The sequence below is a fragment of the Nymphaea colorata genome, chromosome 1 (genome assembly GCF_008831285.2).
Source record: "Nymphaea colorata isolate Beijing-Zhang1983 chromosome 1, ASM883128v2, whole genome shotgun sequence".
In the NCBI taxonomy this organism is placed as follows: domain Eukaryota; kingdom Viridiplantae; phylum Streptophyta; class Magnoliopsida; order Nymphaeales; family Nymphaeaceae; genus Nymphaea; species Nymphaea colorata.
The window spans coordinates 28,865,262-28,888,816 of record NC_045138.2 but is presented as its reverse complement, the minus strand read 5'-3'; the positions used below and the strand labels follow the sequence as shown (position 1 = coordinate 28,888,816).

The 23,555-nt window shown below is 40.8% G+C and overlaps 1 protein-coding gene across 1 annotated transcript; it reads right to left on the bottom strand.

Annotated features, from left to right (window-relative positions):
- Positions 1 to 906: 906 nt before the first annotated feature.
- On the bottom strand, positions 907 to 22,366 carry LOC116259817 (golgin candidate 1). Its single transcript, XM_031637757.2, has 21 exons — positions 22,006 to 22,366; positions 20,803 to 20,883; positions 20,586 to 20,632; positions 19,830 to 20,468; positions 19,663 to 19,725; positions 18,406 to 18,483; positions 18,085 to 18,288; positions 17,108 to 17,164; positions 16,917 to 16,991; positions 16,758 to 16,829; positions 7,342 to 7,404; positions 7,152 to 7,250; positions 6,391 to 6,462; positions 5,615 to 5,683; positions 4,696 to 4,743; positions 4,520 to 4,615; positions 4,353 to 4,429; positions 3,481 to 3,526; positions 3,284 to 3,382; positions 3,135 to 3,179; positions 907 to 1,297 (listed from the first exon to the last, which is right to left on the bottom strand). The coding sequence occupies exons 1-21, from the start codon at positions 22,031 to 22,033 to the stop codon at positions 1,223 to 1,225; spliced, it is 2,133 nt and encodes a 710-aa protein (XP_031493617.1). The 5' UTR covers positions 22,034 to 22,366; the 3' UTR covers positions 907 to 1,222.
- Positions 22,367 to 23,555: the final 1,189 nt, after the last annotated feature.

Sequence of the window (23,555 nt, the reverse complement as noted above, 5' to 3'; positions counted from 1 at the left end):
AGAAAGCAGTCCACAGAAGGGGAGAAAGAGAAACAGGAGGGCCTGTGCAATATGTCAGTCTGCAACTTCATACTGATTCTGACAATACTGCTCCACTGGCAAACTTACTGTTGAATTTATCAATGGAATCTGTTCCTCCACCCCAATTGGATGGGTACTGCCTTCAAAGGATAAAGAGACAACTTAAATAGACTGATGTAATGCCATGACCTAATGGCCTACCAAGTAAATATCATAAACTGCTAGCACGGTTAAAATAACCGAAAGACAGATTTACCTTAACAACGAAAACAGATGTCTGTCCCAATTAGTGAAAGACCTGATGAAATATCTTTAAGCTAATAAGAATTTTTAAGCCCATAATGCTTGCTAGTGCAAATCAATTTGTTGTAAGTCTAAATGTGGAAAAGTTTACTACGAGTCCCCCAGAAGCCTCATCATGTAGGTAAGGATCCGATTCTTGACTGGATGCAGCAAATGGGAAAGCCCTCGATTGCAATTTAGATTAAAATATCATCATCAAACCAGGCAATTCTATCATGGTGCCCACATTCATTACCATGTTGTCCCCTGGAGCACCGTAAAACAAGTTAAATGAGTTGTTCTTCAAAAGGTTAATATAAAAATGCATCATGGAAGTTTAGATTTTGCTTTTTTTTTATTTTTCCTAGGTCGCAGAGTAGCCTCCATCCTCAATAATCTTGGTGAGTATCCTGATCCGCGAAGAACGTTATATACACCTCTCGGTCTCAGGGAGGATCAATCCCAGGCGAGATGAACCCACCCCAACTACTAGGTGATTAGAATTCAAACGGCATTCTGGTTGAATGACTAATATCTCAACCAACAAAAACATGATGCGGTCATAAGCATGTTGCAGCATAACTAATTGAAGCAGAAAAGATATGAAAAGAGTAACATAACAGGAATATTCATTATAGATTTTTATTACAAAAAAGAGAAAAAAAAAAAGTTAGCCTCTCGCATACATGGCATTTGATTCGAACCAGCACAACATCAGGCACAAGACCCATTAAGGCGATATCGCCTGCCGACTTTCAAGAAACTAGAAACAGATATTTTCTCTTTTTTTCTATGTGAAAAAGAATGAATTTACATGAAAATGCAATACCGAAGAAGGAAAAATTATATATATGGGAAGAGAGATTCCAGACATTCCCATGTCACTGTCATCATTAATCTACATTTGAAGAATGGACCCTTATGGCAGCTCTGGCTTGACAAGCCCCATTGGATCTGTAACTCCTTGAGACGACAGATAATTATCTGCTTGATCCTGAAATATGAAAAATTAAAGATCAAAGATGGCGATAGCCATGACCTAGCGAAAGACAGGGTCAGTATTCAAGCTATGTACAGAAGATTTTCCTAACTGACTGGGGTTTCAGTCCTTTGTCAAGGACCAAAATTGTGGATAAATTTTCCTGGTGGATGTGCGGGGGTGAGGGGATGAAATTAAAGGACAACCAGACAAAGGAAACAGCAAACGAGGACCACCCAGACAGGGAAGTCCAACATGTTCAACGGGTTAGAGGCCTTTGTCATCAATGAAGACAACATATCTATAGGCGAGATCTTACCATCAGCCTATCTTACACAAACACTTAGGATGTTCCGCACAAATATAAGATGGAGTCATTCCTTTGACTGCCAATGTTTGTGCCTGGATTGTTTCAAGCAAATTTAAAAATAACAACTAAAATGACCAACAAGAATCAGTTTGATTTCGCTGGACTGGAGGATGTAGATATTTTAGGAAAGGTGGAATATGACATGCTTGATGAAATTATCTGTCAATAGGAAACACCTACGAGGTAAGATGAAGCAGAAAACTGATAAAAGGTAAGGCTTGCATTGACAAATAAAGATGAAGAGAAGAAATAACCCTAAGAAAGACATTAGTTTCATTGTCTTTTACTTGAGGTAATCCGTTGGCATAGCTAATAAGAGAGATTCCTTTGTGATTCAACGGTTGTGCCACACTCGTTTATCCTATCATACCAATATTTGATGCAGGCATTAGATTAGGAAAGTGCACTTAACAAACAAGGATTTCTAATTTCCCTAAGATTTAGATATGGTGCTAAATCAGTTTCATAGAGTGACGCCATAATACATCTAACCATTGTTGCATCTTCTATTCTTCCAATAACCAGACTTGCTTGCATGTTATATTTGTTCCAATAATCAGACTTGACCTGATATTGTAGCTTAATTTGATTGCATTTAAGAGTATACTATGTAGAAATGTGCATCTTAAACTCCATCTCACCTTATGGCACCTATGGTTGCAGACTTGCAGCATTATCATAACTTGGAGACCTTATAATGTAAAATACGGTTATGTTATTCACTGCTTTGATTTGGGTTCCTACAGTTGAGCTGTCACTGGATGGAAGTGAAAACAAGAAAATTTTTCTCAGGATACTGACTCAGTAAAACTTTTCAGCACCATGCAGTAGCCTAACAAGTGCACTGGACCTTTTTCAAACTTTACAATGATCATGGTTTAAAAATCCAGAAAACCCGTGGAGGGAGCCCCACTATTTCTTCTGGGCATCATACACTAGAGAAAAAAGTCAACCTATTTTTTCCCTGGTTTCAAAGTTTCAAATGCCCACTGAGATACACCGATTTTGGCACATAAATTTTCCCATTGACAACCCATATGTGGGAACCTACTGATGCCAAATTCCTTTTTTTTTTTTTTTTTGCAGTGAACCAGCAATGTCTGACATGTTCAACGAAATCAATCAAGCAAATTAATGATTTGATCTACATTGAAGCCAGTGACAAGTCCTTGTTTGAAGTTTAAACCAACCAACTGAATGAGAAACAGGGATTGAGAAATAATAACCCCAGAAAGTAGTGGAACAGTTGAGGAAAGCTTCTTCCTTGTGTCCGATATGTGTGTGTTTCACATATACAAAATAAAAATGCTCAGGTTTTATATTCTGGAAACTAAATCTTCATTATGATGCATAGAGATAATCAATGCCAGCAAAGGAAAAAAACTTTCTCAATTAAGAGAATGCCTTGGACTGCATCATGTGAGCACAAAATTACCAACCCCATGAGCAAGCATAAGATAAAAACATCAGTCAGCAGTATACCTGTAAGCGATGCAACAAGTACAGCAGGAAAACATGGACAAACACCTGGAAGAACCCCAACAAAAGAGACAGTTTAGCCAGAGACTTCAAATGATGCTCCTGTAAGAGGACCAAGGGGGTTGGTTCATAAAGAGACGAATCACTCTTACCAAGTAGAAGAGTAAAATAATTCGAGCAACAGGATATCTCCAAAGAAACTTAGTGGCACGAACAGCACCTGAATCCAAGAATTTTGCAGCCTTCTGCAGCTGTATAGACCACCTCTATGTCATTAGGCATTAACACTTGATAAAAACATTCATAAAAGACCTACATGTCAGTGTGAGTTTGCAAGAGAGATAAGAACCTGCATACTTGCTCCAACCATGTGACGGTGGTGCAATGGGAGAGACCTGAATATATTTTGGTACAGTGTTAGAGCTACTAGGATACATGCATTAGAAGAGACTTACCAAAGATGATTCAAAGGCAATAGATCTTTGCTATTAGTGACATACACAACCAATCAAATCTTGCACGGTCAATTAACCTTATCGTAAATTAGAGAAACTTTACATAAGAGTCTACAAGCATTGATTTTTATTTTGGGTTGACCAATGTGAAACTGCAGGGAAATACATCTTCACAGGCATACACACTCTTGGTTGGCCATATACCTTCAAGGAACATTAGATGAGTGGCATAAGGTGGACTCGACCGATGATAAAGAGTGGCCTACTTTTGGCTGCAGTGCTTTTGGCTATAAGGTGATCCTCCCAATTTGATGTCCAATAGGCCTACAAAATACCATAAGTGGTCTAACCTTCCTTATCTAATATTGTCAATTTGTCATTCTAGGTGGCCTCACTTGGATATGATAAAAAAAACATTCACTGAAAGCTAGCTTCAGAATACACCATCTATGGGTGAGAACCCATTCAGCTAGTCACTCTCAATCACCTCTTCCCATTTGTTAAGGAAACATGTGACAGTCACAGGACAATCTCTGTAGCATTAAGGCAGAAAAATAGTGTCATCCACATGCAGCTATACTGCTGAAAATATATGTAACGATACAAGGTGATTTACATGAGATTAAAACACAAACATTAAAAAGACAAATATCCACAAATAAAAATATCCCATTTAAACACAAAAATAAAGAAATAATTTAGAACAAAAGGATGCAAAAAAAACATTCTGGAAGGACAAAAAAAAATTGCCAAAAGAAAACCATACTCAAGTGCTTTCACATCAGTTTCCTCTTCCCATGGAGTTGATGCACGACGTAAAGCTTTACTCCTCTCCACCTCCACCTGCTCAATCATGCTTCATTCAATATGAAAGAGGGAAAAGAAAAGCAAAAAACATCTTAGGAAAACCAAATTCTACAGCCCATGAACAACCTGGGCTTCTCTTAGACGCTTGACTTCTTTCTCCAGTTGGAACTCGGCTGCAGCTTTCTCACTAGCCACGGTTTCTAGCTGTGTTTGCTTCAAGTACTTCACAAGATGATCACCCTTGTTAATTTAAGAGAAACCGGTAGGACAATGAAAATAAAAATCAGTATGTTCCAACATACCAATAGATCAGTTAATTCACGGTATCTCTTTTCCAGTTCCATGTGCTCCTGCTCCATGCCCATGAAAACACAAAATAAGGACTTGTCCAAAAATAAAAATCAAAATTAAAAATCAAGGCCACACATTGAACTAATTTATGCATTCACAATGCTCTGCAACTATTACTGCTAGCATATCTTCTCTTTCACTTCTCTTCAGAGGTGAACAAGCAAAATGTTCAGTGTTGATGCAGTAACATAAAATTTGCAAAATATCCACAAAGTGATGTCTAAACCCACAAAACTGATGTCAGGTAAATGGATCAGCTTCACAAGTCTTTGGTTCTCTACCCTAAAGTCAGAGAATTAGTGCTTCGATTCTTTTTTGTGCAAAAAGAATTAGTAGGAGCATCGGCAGCAGATGGACCAAGACACCACCTGAAAGCAAGACATGAAGAAAATAGGAGCAAAAACCTTACATTCCCTCTTGGAGAGTAAAGCTGCTCAATCTGAGATTAGCAAGTTGCACAAAGCTGATGGTGAGAAAATTCCATCCTTTCCAAATACAAACACTGTTGAGATACAAATTATAGGTGATTTGTAAGGTAAAATAACTATGTTCACTCCATGGACTGACAAAGAATCTTTCACAAGAATAACTTGCAGTTGATTGCACAGCTCTCTTAATGAAATCTTTCCCCAAGGGACAAAAAAAAAAAACTTGTAGAAAAGCAAAATACTGAAATAAAATGCCATCAAGTTTAACAGGATTAAGAATTTAGATGAAGAAACAGGTCAAAGCCATAAAATAAATTCATCTCAGGCTGTTAAAGCTGAGAAAGTCGATTAAAACAACGAATGTTAAACCATATCAAACTGGCTTGCAAGGAAGGAAAAAAAAATACATTATAAAGAAGGACACATAACAAAAGCAACCCACCTGCCGTGAGTAATGCTCAGCATCTCTTCTCATGCCTGCCATTTCCACTCTCATCTTTTGCATCTCAGCCTGTTCAAAGAAACGTGGCCTTCCTAAGGCAAATCACACCTCATGTTTATCTCCAAGTTGCATCACATGTATGTCAGTACATGGCAATCTCATGGGTAAATTTTTACTTTGCAAAAATTTCTTCCTAGCAATATAATTAAAGAATAGGTAGGAATGGGTGGGATACAGTGCATATGATATAAAATGTGTTGTGGTGCTGTTAGGATTCAGCCAAGGTGGTGTTGGAAAAAGAGCTGAAAGCAACAATTATAGCAAGATGGTTTGCTTAAGGCACCACAATGCGTTGAAATACTTGGCTCATACAGTTCCAAGGGATACAAGTTGCTTACAGGATTGACAAAAAAATGGCAATAGAGGCATTTTCAGAGGATGAACAAGGATCGTGAGCAATCCTCCATCCAATGCACCATATAATTCTCGTGGGACATGCAACTACTAACCAGCAATATCATTTTCTTGCACATGTTTTTGGGAAACATCTCAACATTATAAGCGCATAAGCATAACAACTCAGAATATCGGCTAAGCTGATATAAATGTGAAACCAGCATATACGTCATTCCAATTATATTACAGGTGTGAATCCACCACATTTCCTGAGGTTCACTGCATCTGTTTCTGTAATAAGTGATAGAAGTAAAACGAGACAAGCAAATGAAGGCAAAAAGAGAGAAAAAATAGAAAAATAAGAATTAAGAACTACTTGCCTCTAAAGAGGAGAGCTTACTCTCTGCCTCTCTCTGACCTTGACGTGCTCGCTCTGCTTCTTCTTGCCAGGCCTGAATTATAGAATTCTGGATTCAATAACTGGTGCCGATTTATTGAGATATAAAGGATCAACAAATAAAATGGCCTTTTGTTTGGACAGTCAACATAATGAAAAAAATCCATATCCAAATTCCAACAGATGGAGATGACATTTACTTCCAGCAAGAATGCAACCTCAAAGCCGCAGACATTAGATGCATTAAATGTGCAAAACTAAATATAAAGCACAGAGTATCAAACCATGCAGACCCAAACAGAGATGCTTTACCTTATATTTTAAGGATTGGACAATTATTAGATGCAAATGCTAAATATGAAATGCACTGGTGGACAATACATAAACCCAAGAAAATAAGGTAACAAACTTAATCACAAGAGACATTAAGCATAGAAAAATTTAACTGACTTGGTAAATTTTTGTTCTAAGCAGAACAATACTCTGGCAAAAATTTTAATGAACAAGTTTGACAATCTCTATGATGAGTCTGAACAATTAAACAATGCCATACAAGTGGAAAACAGTGACCAACATGCATACTGAAAATTTGTTCACCATATTTCAGTGATTTAAATGTAACTCATTGATATTTGATGAGATTGGTTGGGATTGAAATCATTTTCAAATAATTTCCCAAGTTTCTCTTTAAATAAATTATTTATTTTAACCCAAGTTTCAGTAAAAAACCTTCACATGGCATACCTGAAGGGCTTTATTCGCTTCTTCAGGAGACTTTTTCTGTCCACGGCGAGCTCGAGCTTCTACATCATTCAACTCTTGACTCAAAGATGCACATTCTGCCTAATAAGATCAGACGCAAGTATACAAGATTGTGGCCTTCAATAAAATATCCTTCCCATACCTAAAACTCTGCAAGGTTATCAGAGCCTACCTCAAGCATAGATATTTTGTTCTCCAGCTCTAATGTCTTTGATGTTCTCTCATCTGCTATTCTCTGCCATGGCCACCATCAGTATGGTTATAAGCAGCCAAAGAGAAGAAAAACATCAGTAAGTACACTACAACAAGCAGATATCAATAGACAAACTTGAACCTGAGACAACTAAGAGATACAAGCAACATTATCAGAACCAGCATTTACCAGCCAAGAGATATGATACTAGCAGACGCATGAGTTGGAAAAACTAAGATTTTTATTTTTACTAAATATTTTAGGTTAATTATTAGGTAATTTTTAAGTACAGTTAAAAAATCACCCAATACAAGCCAACCCATATTGGTGATACACATCATCTGCCAAGGTTTCGGATACGAGATGGAAACTGATAGTTACAACATTGGGTACAAGTTAGTCCTAAGTGTGTAGAGTCAACTACTTGTAATTACTTGTACTAAGATAGGAATATTTAATCATCTTTATTTGTATGAAGCCTGAAAAGAATTGTTTTGTCATTTAATAAGCACGAATGGAGACTTCTTGTTTCCTACACATTGTGTCATACCCAGTTTGGCATATCCCAACCTGCCCCCTACTAGTTTCGGTTCCGACCCAAAAAGGTTGGCAACCTTCAACGCATCTCTAGCTCAAGGCAGCTGGCGCAAGACCATCTGGTCCATCTCTGTTTGGCATTTAGAGGCGCTGGCAACTGGGCCTCCACCCAAATGTGTCAGAAATCAACTGCGAGTCTCCGATCCATCTAGTCAGTTTCTTGCTGCCGCTTGTGTGTTTGTCTTTCATTGGTGTTCCTCTTTAATTCGATTATTGTTTTTGTCGCTTTATCTTTTTGGAATGATCGCTGCAACTTCATTTGGCACTTGCTCATATTTTCAGCATGTTTTACTGTTTTTCAATTCTTTTTTGTGATATTCAGAATCTAATGATTATTTTCCGATATGTGGAATTGTTTGATTGTTGCTTTCATGGTATACATCATACATGCTTGAGTTTGACTGTTAAAGTGTTAATGTTTTTCACCTACATCAGTTTTTTGTTGTGCTGCAATGATGGGTGTAGAAATACGAACAAGACGAAAACGAAGAGAACAATGATCACAATGTAACGTGGAAAACCCTCAACACGAGGGAGAAAAAACCACGAATGAGGAGGAGTTGGTGCCCACTAGCAGCCAGACTCTCTCTCTCTTAAGATTATCATTAACTCTTAAGGATTAGGGTTACATGACTTAAGTAGAGCCCAAAACGGGCTACAAGGCGGGTCGGGTATGGATCCGGACCCGAAACACACAATCTATCAACACTCCCCCTCAAGTTGGGCATACATATCAAACATGCCCAACTTGGATACATTCCTCTCAAATGAAGCTGAAGGAAGAGCTTTCGTCAGAACATCAGCAGTTTGGTCTTCCGACTTCATGTAAGGTAAGATCAACTCTTTCGCATCAATCCTTTCCTGAATGAAGTGACGATCAATTTCAACATGTTTTGTTCTGTTGTGAAGAACAGGGTTGTTGGCTAAGTTGATTGCAGACTTGTTATCACAGTACATCTTCATAGGTCCTTCAATCTCTATTCCAATGTCAGTCAACAATATCTTCAACCATAATAACTCTGACACTCCCATAGCAACTGCCCTATATTCTGCCTCTGCACTGGATCTAGAGCAAACATCCTGTCTCTTGCTCCTCCATACAACAAGGTTTCCTCCCAAGTAGACACAGCACCCTGTAGTGGATCGTCTGGTATCACCACAACCTGCCCAATCCGCATCAGAATAGCCCTCGATTTCCACAGTCTCTTGTTTCACATTCAGGAGTCCCTTACCAGGATTTTTCTTCAGGTAGCATAGCACTCTGTCCACAGCCTTCAGATGTGCATCGGTTGGTGCATGCATGAATTGGCTCAAAACATTCACCGCAAAGGTGATATCAGGTCTCGTGAGGGTAAGATAAATTAGCTTCCCAACCAAACGTTGATATCTTCCCTTGTCTTCTTCACAGAGAGGCTCTCCATCTCTAAGACTCAACTTGTGCCCAGTGTCAAAAGGGGTAGGAGTAGGTCTACATCCCAATTTACCAGTTTCTTCCAGCAGATCTAATGTATATTTCCTTTGGTTTAGTACAAGACCAGTACTAGACCTAGCAACCTCCATACCAAGAAAATACCTTAGCTTGCCAAGATCTTTGAGGTCGAATTCTGTAGCCAGTAACCCTTTTAGCTTGATAATCTCCTCCTCATCATCTCCAGTAACAATCATGTCATCTACGTAGACGAGCAGGAGAGTAACCCTGCTCTCCTTCTTCTTCACAAACAGAGTGTGATCTCCATTTCCTTGTTTGTATCCATGATGTATCATCACTCTTCTCAGTCGTTCAAACCACGCTCTGGGCGATTGCTTAAGGCCATACAAGGCCTTTTTCAGCTTACAACACTTTTCTGGTTCTTCATATCCTGGAGGCATATGCATATATACTTTTCTTCGAGGTCACCATTGAGGAATGCATTCTTAACATCCAGTTGATATATCTTCCACTCCTTCATCACAGCTAGGGATATAACCACCCTCACAGTCTTCATTTTCGCAACAGGAGCAAAGGTTTCCAAGTAATCAATTCCATATTTCTGGCTAAACCCCTTGGCCACAAGTCGAGCTTTATATCTTTCAACACTCCCATCTGGTTTGTACTTGATGGTATACACCCATTTGGATCCAACTAGGTGAGCGGCTTCAGGAATCTTCACCACTTCCCATGTCAAGTTTCTTCTTAGGGCATCTATTTCTTCTTTCATTGCATCAACCCACTTGGAGTCACTTTGAGCTTCAGCGACAGTCCTGGGAATCACAGCCAAAGAGAGAGTAGAAACAAAGCACTTGTAATCTTTCCCAAGTCTGGAATAAGAAACAAAATTACCAATAGGGTGTTGAGTACATGACCTGACACCCTTTCTCAGGGCAATGGGAATATCGTCATTCTTCTTTTCAACCTCATCATGAGTCTCCACGGTCTCCTTGGTAGGACTTGGTTCATCCAGGGAAGGAGTGGCATTGGGATTGGAAGTAGATCTAGCATCACAAGTCATCACCTCTGTCCGAGTACCTCGTCTAGAGTAGAACTGTCCAAACAACTGAGGGCCTTCCTTCTCAATGCTATTGTCACCCCTTTCCTTCTTCTCAGGCAGATCAACAGTATTAAGTGATTCTGCTTTCTTGTAGTCCAAAAAATCTATAAAATGAAGTTCCTATCTCTGAGAATACTCTTCCCTGCCCACAGACTGCTCCCCCTGAAGAGGATTCGCACCAAAGTAAGAGGCATGTTCCAAGAAGGTAACATCCCTCGTAACATAAGCTCGACCAGTAATAGGATCAATACATTTGTATCCTTTTTGCGTAGGGGAGTATCCAACAAAGACACCTTTGATAGACCTAGGATCAAGTTTCTTGACATTTGGACTGTGATCATGGATAAAACATACACAACCAAAAACACGAGGAGGAAGAGGAAATGGTGGACGACTGCCAGGAAGCAACGAGTGGGGAGTCCTACCATTCAAAACACGGCTGGGCATGCGGTTAATAAGATAGGCACTAGTAAGAACTGCATCACCCCAATAGTGTTTAGGAAGATTTCTCTGAAACAAAAGAGCCCTGGTGACATTAAGAAGTTGACGATTTTTCCTTTCAGCTACCCCATTTTGAGGGGGGTGTAACTACAGGATGTCTCGTGAACAATCCCCTGTTGTCTAAGAAACTCCTCAACAGGCTGACACATGTACTCACGGGCATTATCGGACCTGAAAGTTTTAACATTCGCACCATACTGGGTATGCACAAGAAGAATAAATGTCTCGATGATTCGAGGAACCTCGCTGCGGTCTTTTAACAAGTATATAAATGTAGCACGAGAGAAATCATCAATGAAAGTGATAAAATACTGGAAACCTTGACGGGTATGAATGCCCGAAGGTCCCCATACATCAGAGTGAATCAGGGAAAAAGCTTCATTAGCACAACTAGAAGAAAGAGGGTACGAAGCCCTCACATGTTTGGCAAACTGACAAACATCACAAGAAATGGAAGACAAATCAAAGGAGGAACACAAGTCTGGAAACAAATGTTTCAAAATCCCAAAAGGTAAATACCCAAAACGTTCATGTCAGTACATAAAAGACTGAAGACAATCTTCTCTTCTCTTATCTGTCTTGCGAATCGCTGTCAACAGAGCAATAGCCACACGTATGGGAAGACGATATAATCCATCAGAAGCTAAACCAATCCCAATCATCTTCCCTGTCACCAAGTCCTGCAAAACACAACGATCGGCAGAGAATATAAGTTCACAATTCAATTCTTTAGTAAGTCTATTGACTGATAAGAGATTTAGAGGAAACTGGGGAACATGTAAAGCGCCCTGCACATGAAATTTGTCCAACAAGGACAGAGTGCCTTCACCTGCCACACAGGTAGAGGAACCATCTGCAAGAGAAACACGTTCCTTTCCCGAGGACAACTTATACTCATGAAACAATTTTGGATTACCTGTCATGTGATGAGTAGCACCACTATCGACAATCTATTCCCCCACAGAAGAGTTACCTTGATTGCCAATAACCGCGAGAGCATGATTAGCTGTAGTTCCCTCTGAGGTCTCAATCTTGTTGACATCGATCCTACCCAAATAAGCCCTTAGTTCACGAAGCTGGTCAGCGGAAATGGAGACTTTTTCTCCACTGGATGCTTGCACCTCAGACACAGGCGTTCTCCCAATCGAAGATCTCCCTTTGTTTCCCTTCTTTTCTGGATGAAGATCCCAACAATAATCCACGGTGTGACCTGTCTTCTTGCAGTGAGTGCACCGGCGAAGGGATCTATAACAATCCTCGTTATAGGGCACAAGTTCCTTCTTCCCGTCTTTTGTAACAAGCCTCCTCTGTTCTTCCGCTTCAATACAGGAGTACACATCTTCAATACTGGACACCTCCCCTGAATTCAGAATCTGACTTCGAACACCTTCAAACTCATCATTTAAACCTGCTAAAAATAGGAACACTCTGTTTTCCCATTCATGAGCAACATAGAGCGCCTGATCATGGGGACAATGCCAAGGGATATCAGAATGATAGTCAAGTTCTTCCCACTTGGCTTTCAAAGCCCCATAGTACTCTGCAACAGACGAGTTCCCTTGTCGAATGCCATAGACTGTCTTCATTACTTGGTAAGTACGAATTGCGGTCTTCTTTTGGCCATACATTTGCTCGAGGACCACCCACATGTCTCTAGCAATCTTCTTCCGAAGGATAAGGGGCTGAATATCGGCGGAAACGGAATTGACAATCCAAGTTTTCACTTGATTATCCTCAAGAAACCAAGTATGCCACACATCACTTGTTCTTGCTGGTTCGGGGTTGCTCCCATCAATATAGGCCATGCGACCACGGCCAGCAATCCCCATAGTCATAGCAGGCGACCACGAGAAATAATTCTCCTTGGTGAGGCGAAGAGTGATGACCTGCATGGGAACATTCTCAGTTCTAAAAGCCCCTATTTCAGTGGGATTGGTGTTGACGGTTGACGAGGAAGAGGCTGCCATAATCACAGACCAGTCTAGCTACGGGAGAAGCCCAGTAGGCAGCAAGGGCAGCAGGGAGCAACAGCACAATACAACACCAAAAAAAGGCAGAGAGCAGGCAACGGACAAAACGGAGAACGCCTAAACCTCACCGGCGGAAGAGACAGCAACAGAGAGGCAGCGCCGGAGAAAAAAACGAGGCAGAGCGGCGCGGCGCTGGGCGGAAACAGACCGCCGGAACCAGGCAGAGCAGCGCAACGGCGGAAGCAGACCGCCGGAACCAGGCAGAGCGGCGCGGCGCCGGAAAAAAAAGGCACGGCGGTGGGCGATGCGTCGGTTGACAGAGAAGAACGCCGCTGGACAGGGCGTCGCTGGGCAGGGCGTCGCTGGGCAGGCCGACGCTGGGCGGAAGCGGCTGAATCCTGAGCGGCGCTGATCAGGGCGGCGCTGGGCGGAGACGGCGGCGGGGCGACAGACGAAGCCCGGGCACGAGCGTCGGGCACAGGCGTCGGGCGAAGCTCGGGCACGAGCGTCAGGCACGAGCGTTGGGCACGGGTGATGAACAGTGCCGGGCGAGTCAATGAACAGTGTCGGGCGAATCCTCCTCCAACACGGGCAAAAGACAAACCAGAAACGCCGGAACTTCACGGCTCTGATACCATGTAGAAATACGAACAAGACGAAAACGAAGAGAACAATGATCACGATGTAACGTGGAAAACCCTCAACACGAGGGAGAAAAAACCACGAATGAGGAGGAGTTGGTGCCCACTAGCAGCCAGACTCTCTCTCTCTTAAGATTATCATTAACTCTTAAGGATTAGGGTTACATGACTTAAGTAGAGCCCAAAACGGGCTACAAGGCGGGTCGGGTATGGATCCGGACCCGAAACACACAATCTATCAACAATGGGTATACGTTGTTTAATGTTTACTTGCTTGGCATGCCTTTATGAATAATTTCTGCTGGGTTTTGTTGTTTTTTATAGTGTCCATAATTTGATTTGTTCTACTGCAATGGCTGTTAGCACCGAATGTTTGAAGTGTATTGTATACATCTACTCATTTACCATTTACTGATTTAGATTTTAGTATTTTACTTAGCATCGAAAGTAGATAGTGTAAATATGTTTTTTTTTTTTGTTTATAGACAATTTTTTGTTGTTGTTGTTGTTGTTGTTGTTGTTGTGCATGTGTGTGTTATGGTAATAATAATAATAATAATAATAATAATAATTACCCTCGACGCACCCTGCACCTATGTGACACAGAATGAAACCATCATCTGCAATAACATCCATAACTTTTTAGCTCCAGGTTGTATTGAACAGATGGGAATATGTTAGCAACCAGGTCATGGGTAATAAGTATGCAGGTGGAAATGTGTCGGGTGGGGCTTGAGAGGGATTATCGATGTTGACAAGTGTTTGACCCACTGGTGAGACAGAATCACTAATCTGGGATTACGGTTAGTGTGGGTGAGTAGGGTTTCTCAAGGTGTTCCCTCTCTTATAATCAGTGATGTTAGCAGGATGGAGGCTAACAATGTTATCAGAGCCTTTGAGGGCGCAGTCGGCAAACACTGGAGAGGGTTGATCGGAGAAGATGGAGACTTTCATTGCGAGGATTGACCAAACAAGTGACGGCATAAATGAGAGGTGGGAGACTATGCTAGCAGAATACAGGCAGATATGTCGGATGTTGGAAGAGTTTCTAGGTAAGGAACCGACCGAGGTTGCTCTTTCAGACAAGGAATTTCATGCCCAATTGAGTACCAATTCAAAAGCTTCAGATGGCGATAAGATGCTCCAGGCGCCAGGTCGAAAACCTTGCTCACGAGTGACGCTGGAAGAAAATGTCATGCAGTTCAGGAGGTTGAAGACGTTGTTCTCCCAGGTCGAGTCCTACCACAAAGGATGATCAGTCATGTCGTCGAGCATCATTCTTCACAGCCATATTCTTGCAAGCTGGCCGCATTCCCAAGGCCAACGAGACTGCTTGGAGAAGAAGTACAAAATGGTTTTCGATTTTAGGTTCCCTCATTCAAAAATGGATATCGAGAAGGTCCTGGAGGCCATTCGACGGAGCAGGGGAAGCACATCTTCTAGAATTCTATAGTAAAGAATGTTTATGTACTAATACAGAGGGCCATTGTTATTCATATTGAGCCTACAGGTAAAACTTGGGCATACACTTCTAGGAAGGATCATCGAAGAGATCTCAAAGGTTGGGTGGAGATAGTCGTTCTATTTTATGGTCATGAACCAAGCAACCCTTCAGACATGCAAAAAGTTATAGTGAACAATTTCAGCATGAAATCAAGACAGTTTATGCCAGATGTGGAGTGTCCTGATGAACTAGCTAAGGGCTGGACAGGCAGACTAGCAGGTGTCTCCGTGCTTGAATTTAGATGTCAAGGAGTGTTCATCGCAAAAATGAAGATGAACTTGCTTTCGACTGACTTGGAATTCTTGGAATGGGAGAGGGAGTCGACGATTGCTCTTGCAATCTGTATGGGAGGAGCGGTAGAGGAGGAAGGCATCAGAAATTGGAGTTGCTACCAATATGGCTTTTTTGGTGTACTACATGGTGCATGCCAATTAATTGATGAAAGGTTTTGCCAAGGGTTGGTGCTAGGCATTGCTTTTTTGAAGGTTCCATTTCATTCTAGTCAACAAGTTGAATCACTTGGTGAAATGGAGTTTGTCCACAAGGAGTATTCTAGGTCCCACATCAGGAAAGAAAATTGGAACCTCTTTGCAGCGTTTTTTGACTATGTTTTACATAAGCAAAATGGAATCGCCCTGCCAACTAGAGGTCCACTTTACAGCAATTATGAGATTCAGCTTCTAGTAATGATGCTACCTTGGGGAGATACACCTGAAGTTCTACCTGGCAATCAAGTGTTGTGGCAGATGACAAGCAAGCGACTATGTTTTTGTCTCCATCCATCAGTGTCATGCCACTTGGGGTGCTCAAGAAATAGAAAGGCTTCCATTGCAGCTATTCAAATATGACGGAATGAGGAAACTACGGAATGAAAATTCCATGAACCAGGCCACTGGCTTGCATTTATCCATGGTGCTGTCTCGTGCTAATTGTGAGGAAGCTTATGAGCTCGAGGAGCAGATTTTCAAGAGTGCACTTACACTATCAGGACTGTTGTTGAGACAGGTTCTTATAGTTGGCTGCCCTCCTTGTTTGGCTGAAACGAAAGGAGGAATCTTTCTCTGGCAGCATCTATTCTATACTCACACCTTATTGTATGCTCACACCTTGAGGACAAGGTGTTCTTCAAAGGGGGGAGTAATGTTAGCAACCGGGTCATCGGTAATAAGTATGGAGGTGGGTTGGGTCCTTTAGCAGACCCTGTACTAGAAAGTTATAAATGTGTGGGGTGGGGCTTGAGAGGGATTATCGATGTTAACAAGCGCCTGACCCTCTGGTGAGGCAGAATCCCTAATCTGGGATTAGGGTTGGTGTGGGTGAGTAGGGTTTCTCAGGGTGTTCTTTCTCTTGTAATCAGTGATGTTAGCGGGAGGGAGGCTACCAGAATCTTATAACATCAATCTAGCAAGGAGAGATACTATGTAAATGGAAAAGCCTGTTCAATGATTTTCTTGGATTAGTTCAAGCAATAAACCACCATATTCAAATTAAGTCTCCTGCATGAAGTAAATGTACACCTTCATGCATGGCACAAAGTGGTATAATTACAAAAAATAAAAAGGAAAAAAGCAGACTTTGTGGAATTATAAGATTAAACTCAACTATTGAGCTATTATCCGCAGGTACTTAGAGAATGATTTGTTTCAGTTAGTACCTGAAGCCTAGAAAGTGCAGTTGATGCTTCGACAGCTCTACGCTCCAATTCTACTTCTCTTTCCATGAAAGCCTGTAAACTCACCATGAAAAAAAAAATTGATCAAGAAACATATTAAAGAAACCTGTGGAAGGACTGAAACTTCAGAGAAAAGGTGACCATTTTTGTTGCATTATGTGCTGCACGCTCTTCCTCTGCCTTGCGCTCTGCTGACACTAGCTCTTCACGTAAGGCCTAGCAAACAAAATGATAAATTAGGATCCCTGTAGCTATGAAATATATGGCATAAAAAAATACAAGAAAATCCTTCATATAGGGGTACTAGTTCTATCATGATATGCTGAACATACCTGCATCATTCGAGTCTCAGTCAGTTCTCGGCTTCTCATTACAGTTTCCATGTCTGCCTGGTTAAGAAATTTAGGATGCATTAGCATGACCTGTTACTGTTAATACCTAACCCAGCCTAAATAATTTCTGAGGCAGTGGATGATCATTGATCAAGTGTAACAATAAGGAAAGGTACAACAAAAGGAAGAAAGGTCCAATGATAGGATTCCAAGCTAACAAGAAGGAATAAAAAACCATCAAAATGAGGAAGCATCAAGTGATGGAATTGTATTGCCCAAAAGGAAAAAGGAACTAAGCAAGAATCATCATAGAATTGACCAAACAAAGTTAATGTGTCTAATAAATATATATGTTCTTTGAGCTTTGCTCCTTTATGTAGGCATTTGAAGAGCAGACAGGTCGGATTTGAAGACCTGACAGGTCTGACAGCAGATTTCTCATATCTGGTATCCCCAAACCTGAGGACATTGTAAACTTCCTCCCATCCCAATTGGATCTAAGGTCCAGACTTCCCTCTATAAAACTGAGAAGGAGTGACCTCCAATCAGACCAGCGCCTAACCTCATAGCCTTATTGTTGATAAAGCCTCCGATTAGGAGTAGACCACACCAACTAGCCACAGCAACCTCAGTCCCCTTGGTATGAGATCCAAGGCTCTCAAATCAACTCTGAAGGACCACATCAATGCCCAACATTGCCCATTTCCAAGCAAAGCTTTAAACAATCGAAATCTATATACAGCATCTCCTATTAAAGAGCTGTGTTGAGGAGACATTTTCAGAACATTCAAGATGCTGTAGCCATTGACCTACTAGTTAATTAAACCTTACTTCATGGGATTCAAGCTTTGTGGTTTTCACAAAACCTTCAGCAACAATTTAATTCCCAGGTTTTGTGACCTATGGAGATACAGACCCATTATATTTGCTAGATTGAAGGCATAATTTTCTATGGTTGAAACTTGAAAGAAACCAACCTGCAATGATGCCAGCTTTCCTTCAGATGCAGAAGCCTGTTTTTTAAGAGAATCTACTGTGGAAGAAAGATCATTTATTTCTGCATTTTTGGAAGACAAGGCATCAGCCATCTCTGACTCTACTCTGGATATGGCAGTGCGAGATGCAGCTAAATCCTGCTGCAGCAGTCTTATTTGAGCTTCGCATGAGTTCCTTTTATCTCTCTACAAAATCCAATTAAACCAGAAAACAGTCACACGATTGTTCATATGCAATAATGCTATCAAGAATATTAATAACTGCAGCTCCAAGGGTGATCAAGGAAAAGAAGAACACATCACCTCAGCTACAAGGAGCTCTTCCAGTTGTGCATTTTCGGATTTGTATTCTTGAAGACGAGAAGAAAGACCAGCACAGACCTGCATGTTAGAAAAGATCAACTGGATATACCTCATAAAGAAAAAATCATTACAATGACAAATAAGATGTAATTACAATAGAATACTAATAAACCTAATGAGAAACATAATGTGAAACACAATCAACCAGAGAGAGCAAAAGAATGCAGACCTGGCTGTGTCCAGGCCTGTATTCCAAAAAAAGAGAGAGAGAGAGAGGTGAAAACAAAAAAAAATACCCAAAAAGAAAAAAAATAAAAAGAATTGATTGTGGCCAGGGCTGAATTCTGCACACACACATAGATGGGAGACTTTCGGCCTTTTCTTCTTTGAAAGTGTTTCTTTTAATTAGAAAATAACAAAAAAGGACTCTATCAAAGTTGACAGAGTCCAGATTTTAGACAAACATGGCCATGTTGACCATGTTGGACTCTTTGTTCAAGTACAGTGCACACCCAAATATGGACAGATCTCACTTCCTTTGACCTAGCAATGTGGCACACCTGCTCCCATGCCATTTGGACTCGGGGCCAATGACTATTTTGCCAAGTCCATCCAACATAGATCTAGCCTCTACAAACATTCTTGCTTAACACTGATGACAATAAATTTTCAAAAAAAAAAAAATTTTTTGCCCCCCGAGGAAAAAAACCTTTGCTCCACCACTGACCTAACACAAATACCCTGAGTTGACATCAAGATAAAAAAATGATATTCCTACCATAGCAACTGTAGAAAAACCTTTTTCTAAACTGGAAATCCTCCAAAGGTTCTCTAATTAAATGAACTAGTCGACCCACAATGTGAAGAACCAATCATTCAGGAGGGTGATCTGTTCTGTACTTGAAATGCTGAGTAACTTAGGAAAAGAAGTGCATCACTAAAGGGAAAAAAACTAACAAAATGTGCAAGAAATTTTCCTAAAATCAGTCTAAAAGTGTCTATATTTAGCTATGGGATAGACGAATAAGAGCAACTACTGTGTTGCACAAACAGTCAATGAAAACAGTATCTACGTGCCTATCACACGCACAAGATTAATAAAACCCTGCAATCCAACCACTATCTCAGCTAACAATGAGAAACAGAAGAAGTTGCACATACTGATTATCTACAACTTTTTTTGTACGGCCAGGTTTGGGTTCCAAAATGCCATCATAAAATTATACCAAGGTATGTCATAATCATATACTATCTTACCCGTGCTAGCCTTGCTTCTTTAGATTGCCCAGTAGATGTTGCAATTTTGAGCAAACCTTGCGCCTGTAAGGAACCAAATGATCATTCAGAAAACATACAAGTGATCCAAGTATTTAATGTAGCAACAGAAATCAATAATTTACTACAGATAATTGGGACACCATCACCTCATCCAGTTGGTCTTGAACTTTAGCAACAGAAGGATCCTTTTCATGTTGTTGCTTTTTCAAGGCAGATTCTTCTGTAATTTCCATCACACTTTTCGCTTGCACATTTTCAGCATCCATTTCCACCCTTGCATTTTCAGGTTTCTTTGCCTCTGTCTTTAAGCTGGGCTCTTCATCTGCTAATTTGGTTTCTTTTGCACCATCTGCTTGATGCTCCCCATTTTCTAGTTCAATAGTTTTAGATTTGAACGTAGGGGATAAAACTACTGGACTTTCTTTTGGTGCAGGGGCATTGGACGACTCAGATGAAGCAACAGCTTCTTCACTCTTTTCATGATCTAAACCTTCCTGATTTGTACCAGCAACAGAAACAGACTCATTGGCATCACTTTCTGGGGCCTCCAACAAAGGAGCAGCTGATGGTCCAACAAGATTATTTTCTATAGTATTATCGGATGAAAGTTCTGTTCTTGAATCAGCAACAAAATGGTCCAAAATGGTTTCTTTAGTTTCAGAATGAAGAGACTCAGCCTTGTTGCTGTTTCCATTGGATGCTGAGAATTGTTCATTGTCTTTCTCTCTTAGTCTTACAGTATCACTTGGCCCACGAGATTCAGGTCTAGCACGTTCTGACTGACCCTGCAAAAGAAATAACTCAGATTACAACTGAAAATTTAAATGGGAAGCAAATTAAATAGATCATCCAAGAGAAAATGAAGTTTCTTCAGAAATAAAAGTAAGAGATTCACTGAAGACCTTCTTCTTTGGTTTCCTCTTCAAAGTTCGCACGTCCTTCCCCGTCACTGCTCTCGATCCAAGCAAAAAATGAAGAAAGTAAAGAAAGTTGAAGAATTAGCATATAAATTATAATAGAAACCCTATGGAAGAATAACATTTAGACAAAAATTCCAGGTTTTGCTGCCATCAGATGGAAATAACCTGAAACAGTTGCATTTGGTTTTAGCCTACATACCTATTGGAGAGGATTCAGGTTGTTCATCTCCCAACTCACGCACAACCAACTTTGCTCTTCGATCTACAACTTCAAATAAATCTGGATACAAGGCCACGAAAAGTTATCACCTTAACCGTTCAAGTAATGGATGCCAAAAGAAGGACCATTTAGTGCTGTTTGTGTTCTACCTTTTCAAATTTAATTTACATGCCTCAAGAAACAAATTTTTTTATTGCCCAATTACAGCATTAGAGGAGGATAAAAGAACTTTTCTTCTTGTAGACAAACAGGAGGCAGATTCCAACCAGCTTATGGTAAGAGACACACCCAGGGTATTGAATTATCTGCTCCCTTCAGCTTGAGGGTCATAGGCAGAAGTTCATAGCCAGATGGACGGTACTCTTGTCGGAGAATAAAAGAACAACTGAAACAAAGAGCCCAGAAGAAGTTCTCGACAACTTGGATGAGTTGACCATGACTAACCACAAGAATCTAATGGATACGAACAACTAGACCAGAATCACCAGCTGGTATGGCTGCAGAAGGTCTAGAGTAATACATCTGAACAGCAGGTATAAATAGGAAAAAATATTCAGATCATCGCCTAAATGGAGATTTTTTTTTTCTTCTCTTCTTTAACTCAGCTTCAAATTTCAACAATAATGACGAAGGAGCATTCCTAGAAACTGACGAATGAGCAGTTTCACTCCTACAATTGAAAGATCATTGCGAGGAACAAGAGATTGCCTTCCCGATTCAATCCACGTCAAATGCGATACAGCAAGACCCAACACGAAGTAAGTTTCGTAGACCCAAAGCCAAACGCATTTTCCACTATCGAAATAGGAACAGAAATTATTAAAAGGGGAAAAAATTAATGTTTCCTAGAATAAGTATGAAATAAATTTAGACGCATCACCTGGAGATCGATGTCCATAAATCTTAAAATTCCGTCAACACTAACCTTACTTCGGCGGAAACGTAAATGAATAACAAGATTAAAGCTTCTGCTACATGTCATATCTACCAGATCTAACAAATTCGATGCACCAAAATCTTTTTAAACTGTAGCTTCATTGCCTCCACGTATAAGCAAAAAATGAAAGAAGAGGAAATACAAGAAAATCAAACTCAAAAGGAAAGAAGCAGAGCATGGTGCTAAAGTGAAAAATATCTCCAACAATTTCCTCGCTACGTTACAGAATCTAGCCGCATTCATACCTTCCGCGGCCTTAAGCCAGGAGCCCATCGCCAGCAAAAAAAGCGGAAACTAGGCCAAACCCTAGATCTCCGATCCGACAATCAAACCACCGAAATCTCCTAGCATTCCCCAAACTTCACAAGCACATGGAAGTGGTCCTTCAGGTTCTCCAGCCACACAACGGAATTGGCACCCACAGTTTCTGGGAGTCGCCGGAATGTGTACGGCTGAAGGGGGAAGCCGGGGAACGAATTTTGCGGGAAATTTACAAGGCGCTACTCTCTCAATTTTATAGTGCGTCCGGGGGGACCCAATCCGGGTTCGTTTCTTGGTTCAGACAGTTAGGCAACCTTCCTTCAGGTGGACGTCTGGTCGGTGCGCCGGGGACTTGTAGAGGACTGATGTCATGCGTTGCGAACTCATGTACTTTCGGCATTTTTTATATCAGCCGTCCATCATGCCTCCCAAGATGCACGCCTCAGCTTCTGTACCGAACACGAAAAATCTGTGTCGTGGATTTCCGGCGTCGACGGTTCATAACGGGGCAGCATCCGGGAGGCGGAGGTGAACCGTTTGGTTAAAAAAAATGTGAAAGCTCGTGAATTATGTGCAAATGGCGTTTTAGGTGTTAATGTTTTAATCTCATTTAGCTAAGTTTAGCAATAAAAATGTGACATATGTTGTTGACTTTATGAGAAATGATATTTGATAAAACAAGATTTTATCACAGTTCTAAAGTTCAGGGTTGTTAAAATGTCCAAACTGGGGCAACCGAAGTATTTATTTTCACGGAAAAAAAATGCAATTAGCATAAGTTTTTTCTGTTTTTTCCTTTTTCAACTCAAGGAGCCCCTGCATCATGGTTCAGTCCATCGATAAACTTCTATTTTATAAGACAATAAAATGAGCTTGGCATTGAACTTTTATTTCGAGTGCCAAAGTGCAAGTTGAACCAACTCATTGTAGTGCGTTAGATCTGGTATGAGCATATAGCAGCAGCAGCAGGGCCAGAAATTTCTAGCAAAACGGCACCAACATTTCCGATTTTATATATTTGAAAGACACCAATATGTAAATAAGAAAATGACTATGAAGCATTAATACATAAACAAACACTTTATGTGGACCTGTGTGGGCAATTGACAACACAAGCCCCCGCAACTTTCTCAGCCACTGGCATTTGCTAGCTAGTTGTGACAGAACCAACCTATTTTAGTTTATATTGAAGGCTGAACGACCCAAGCGCAGTATTGGGTCCTGTCTGTCACAGACCAACTTGAGTTTGGCACAAAGCTCAGCTTAGCTGTGCGACCTGAATTGAGCTACCGGACCAAGTTCATGTTTTCAGTACTGAGGGGTTAAGTCAGGCCGGGTTCGAACGGCCAGGCCCAGTCCTAACCCAGCCTGTGTGCTGTGTCCTGTTTGTCATTAGGACGAGTCTTGGCCCATACCTTGCTTTTGTTAAGTTCCAACCCAATGCATATGGGTTGATAGGGCCAATGCATACAACAATGCTTGATTGATGACATTAGAAAATTTTGTCACAAAATTGATTGATGACACATATAAG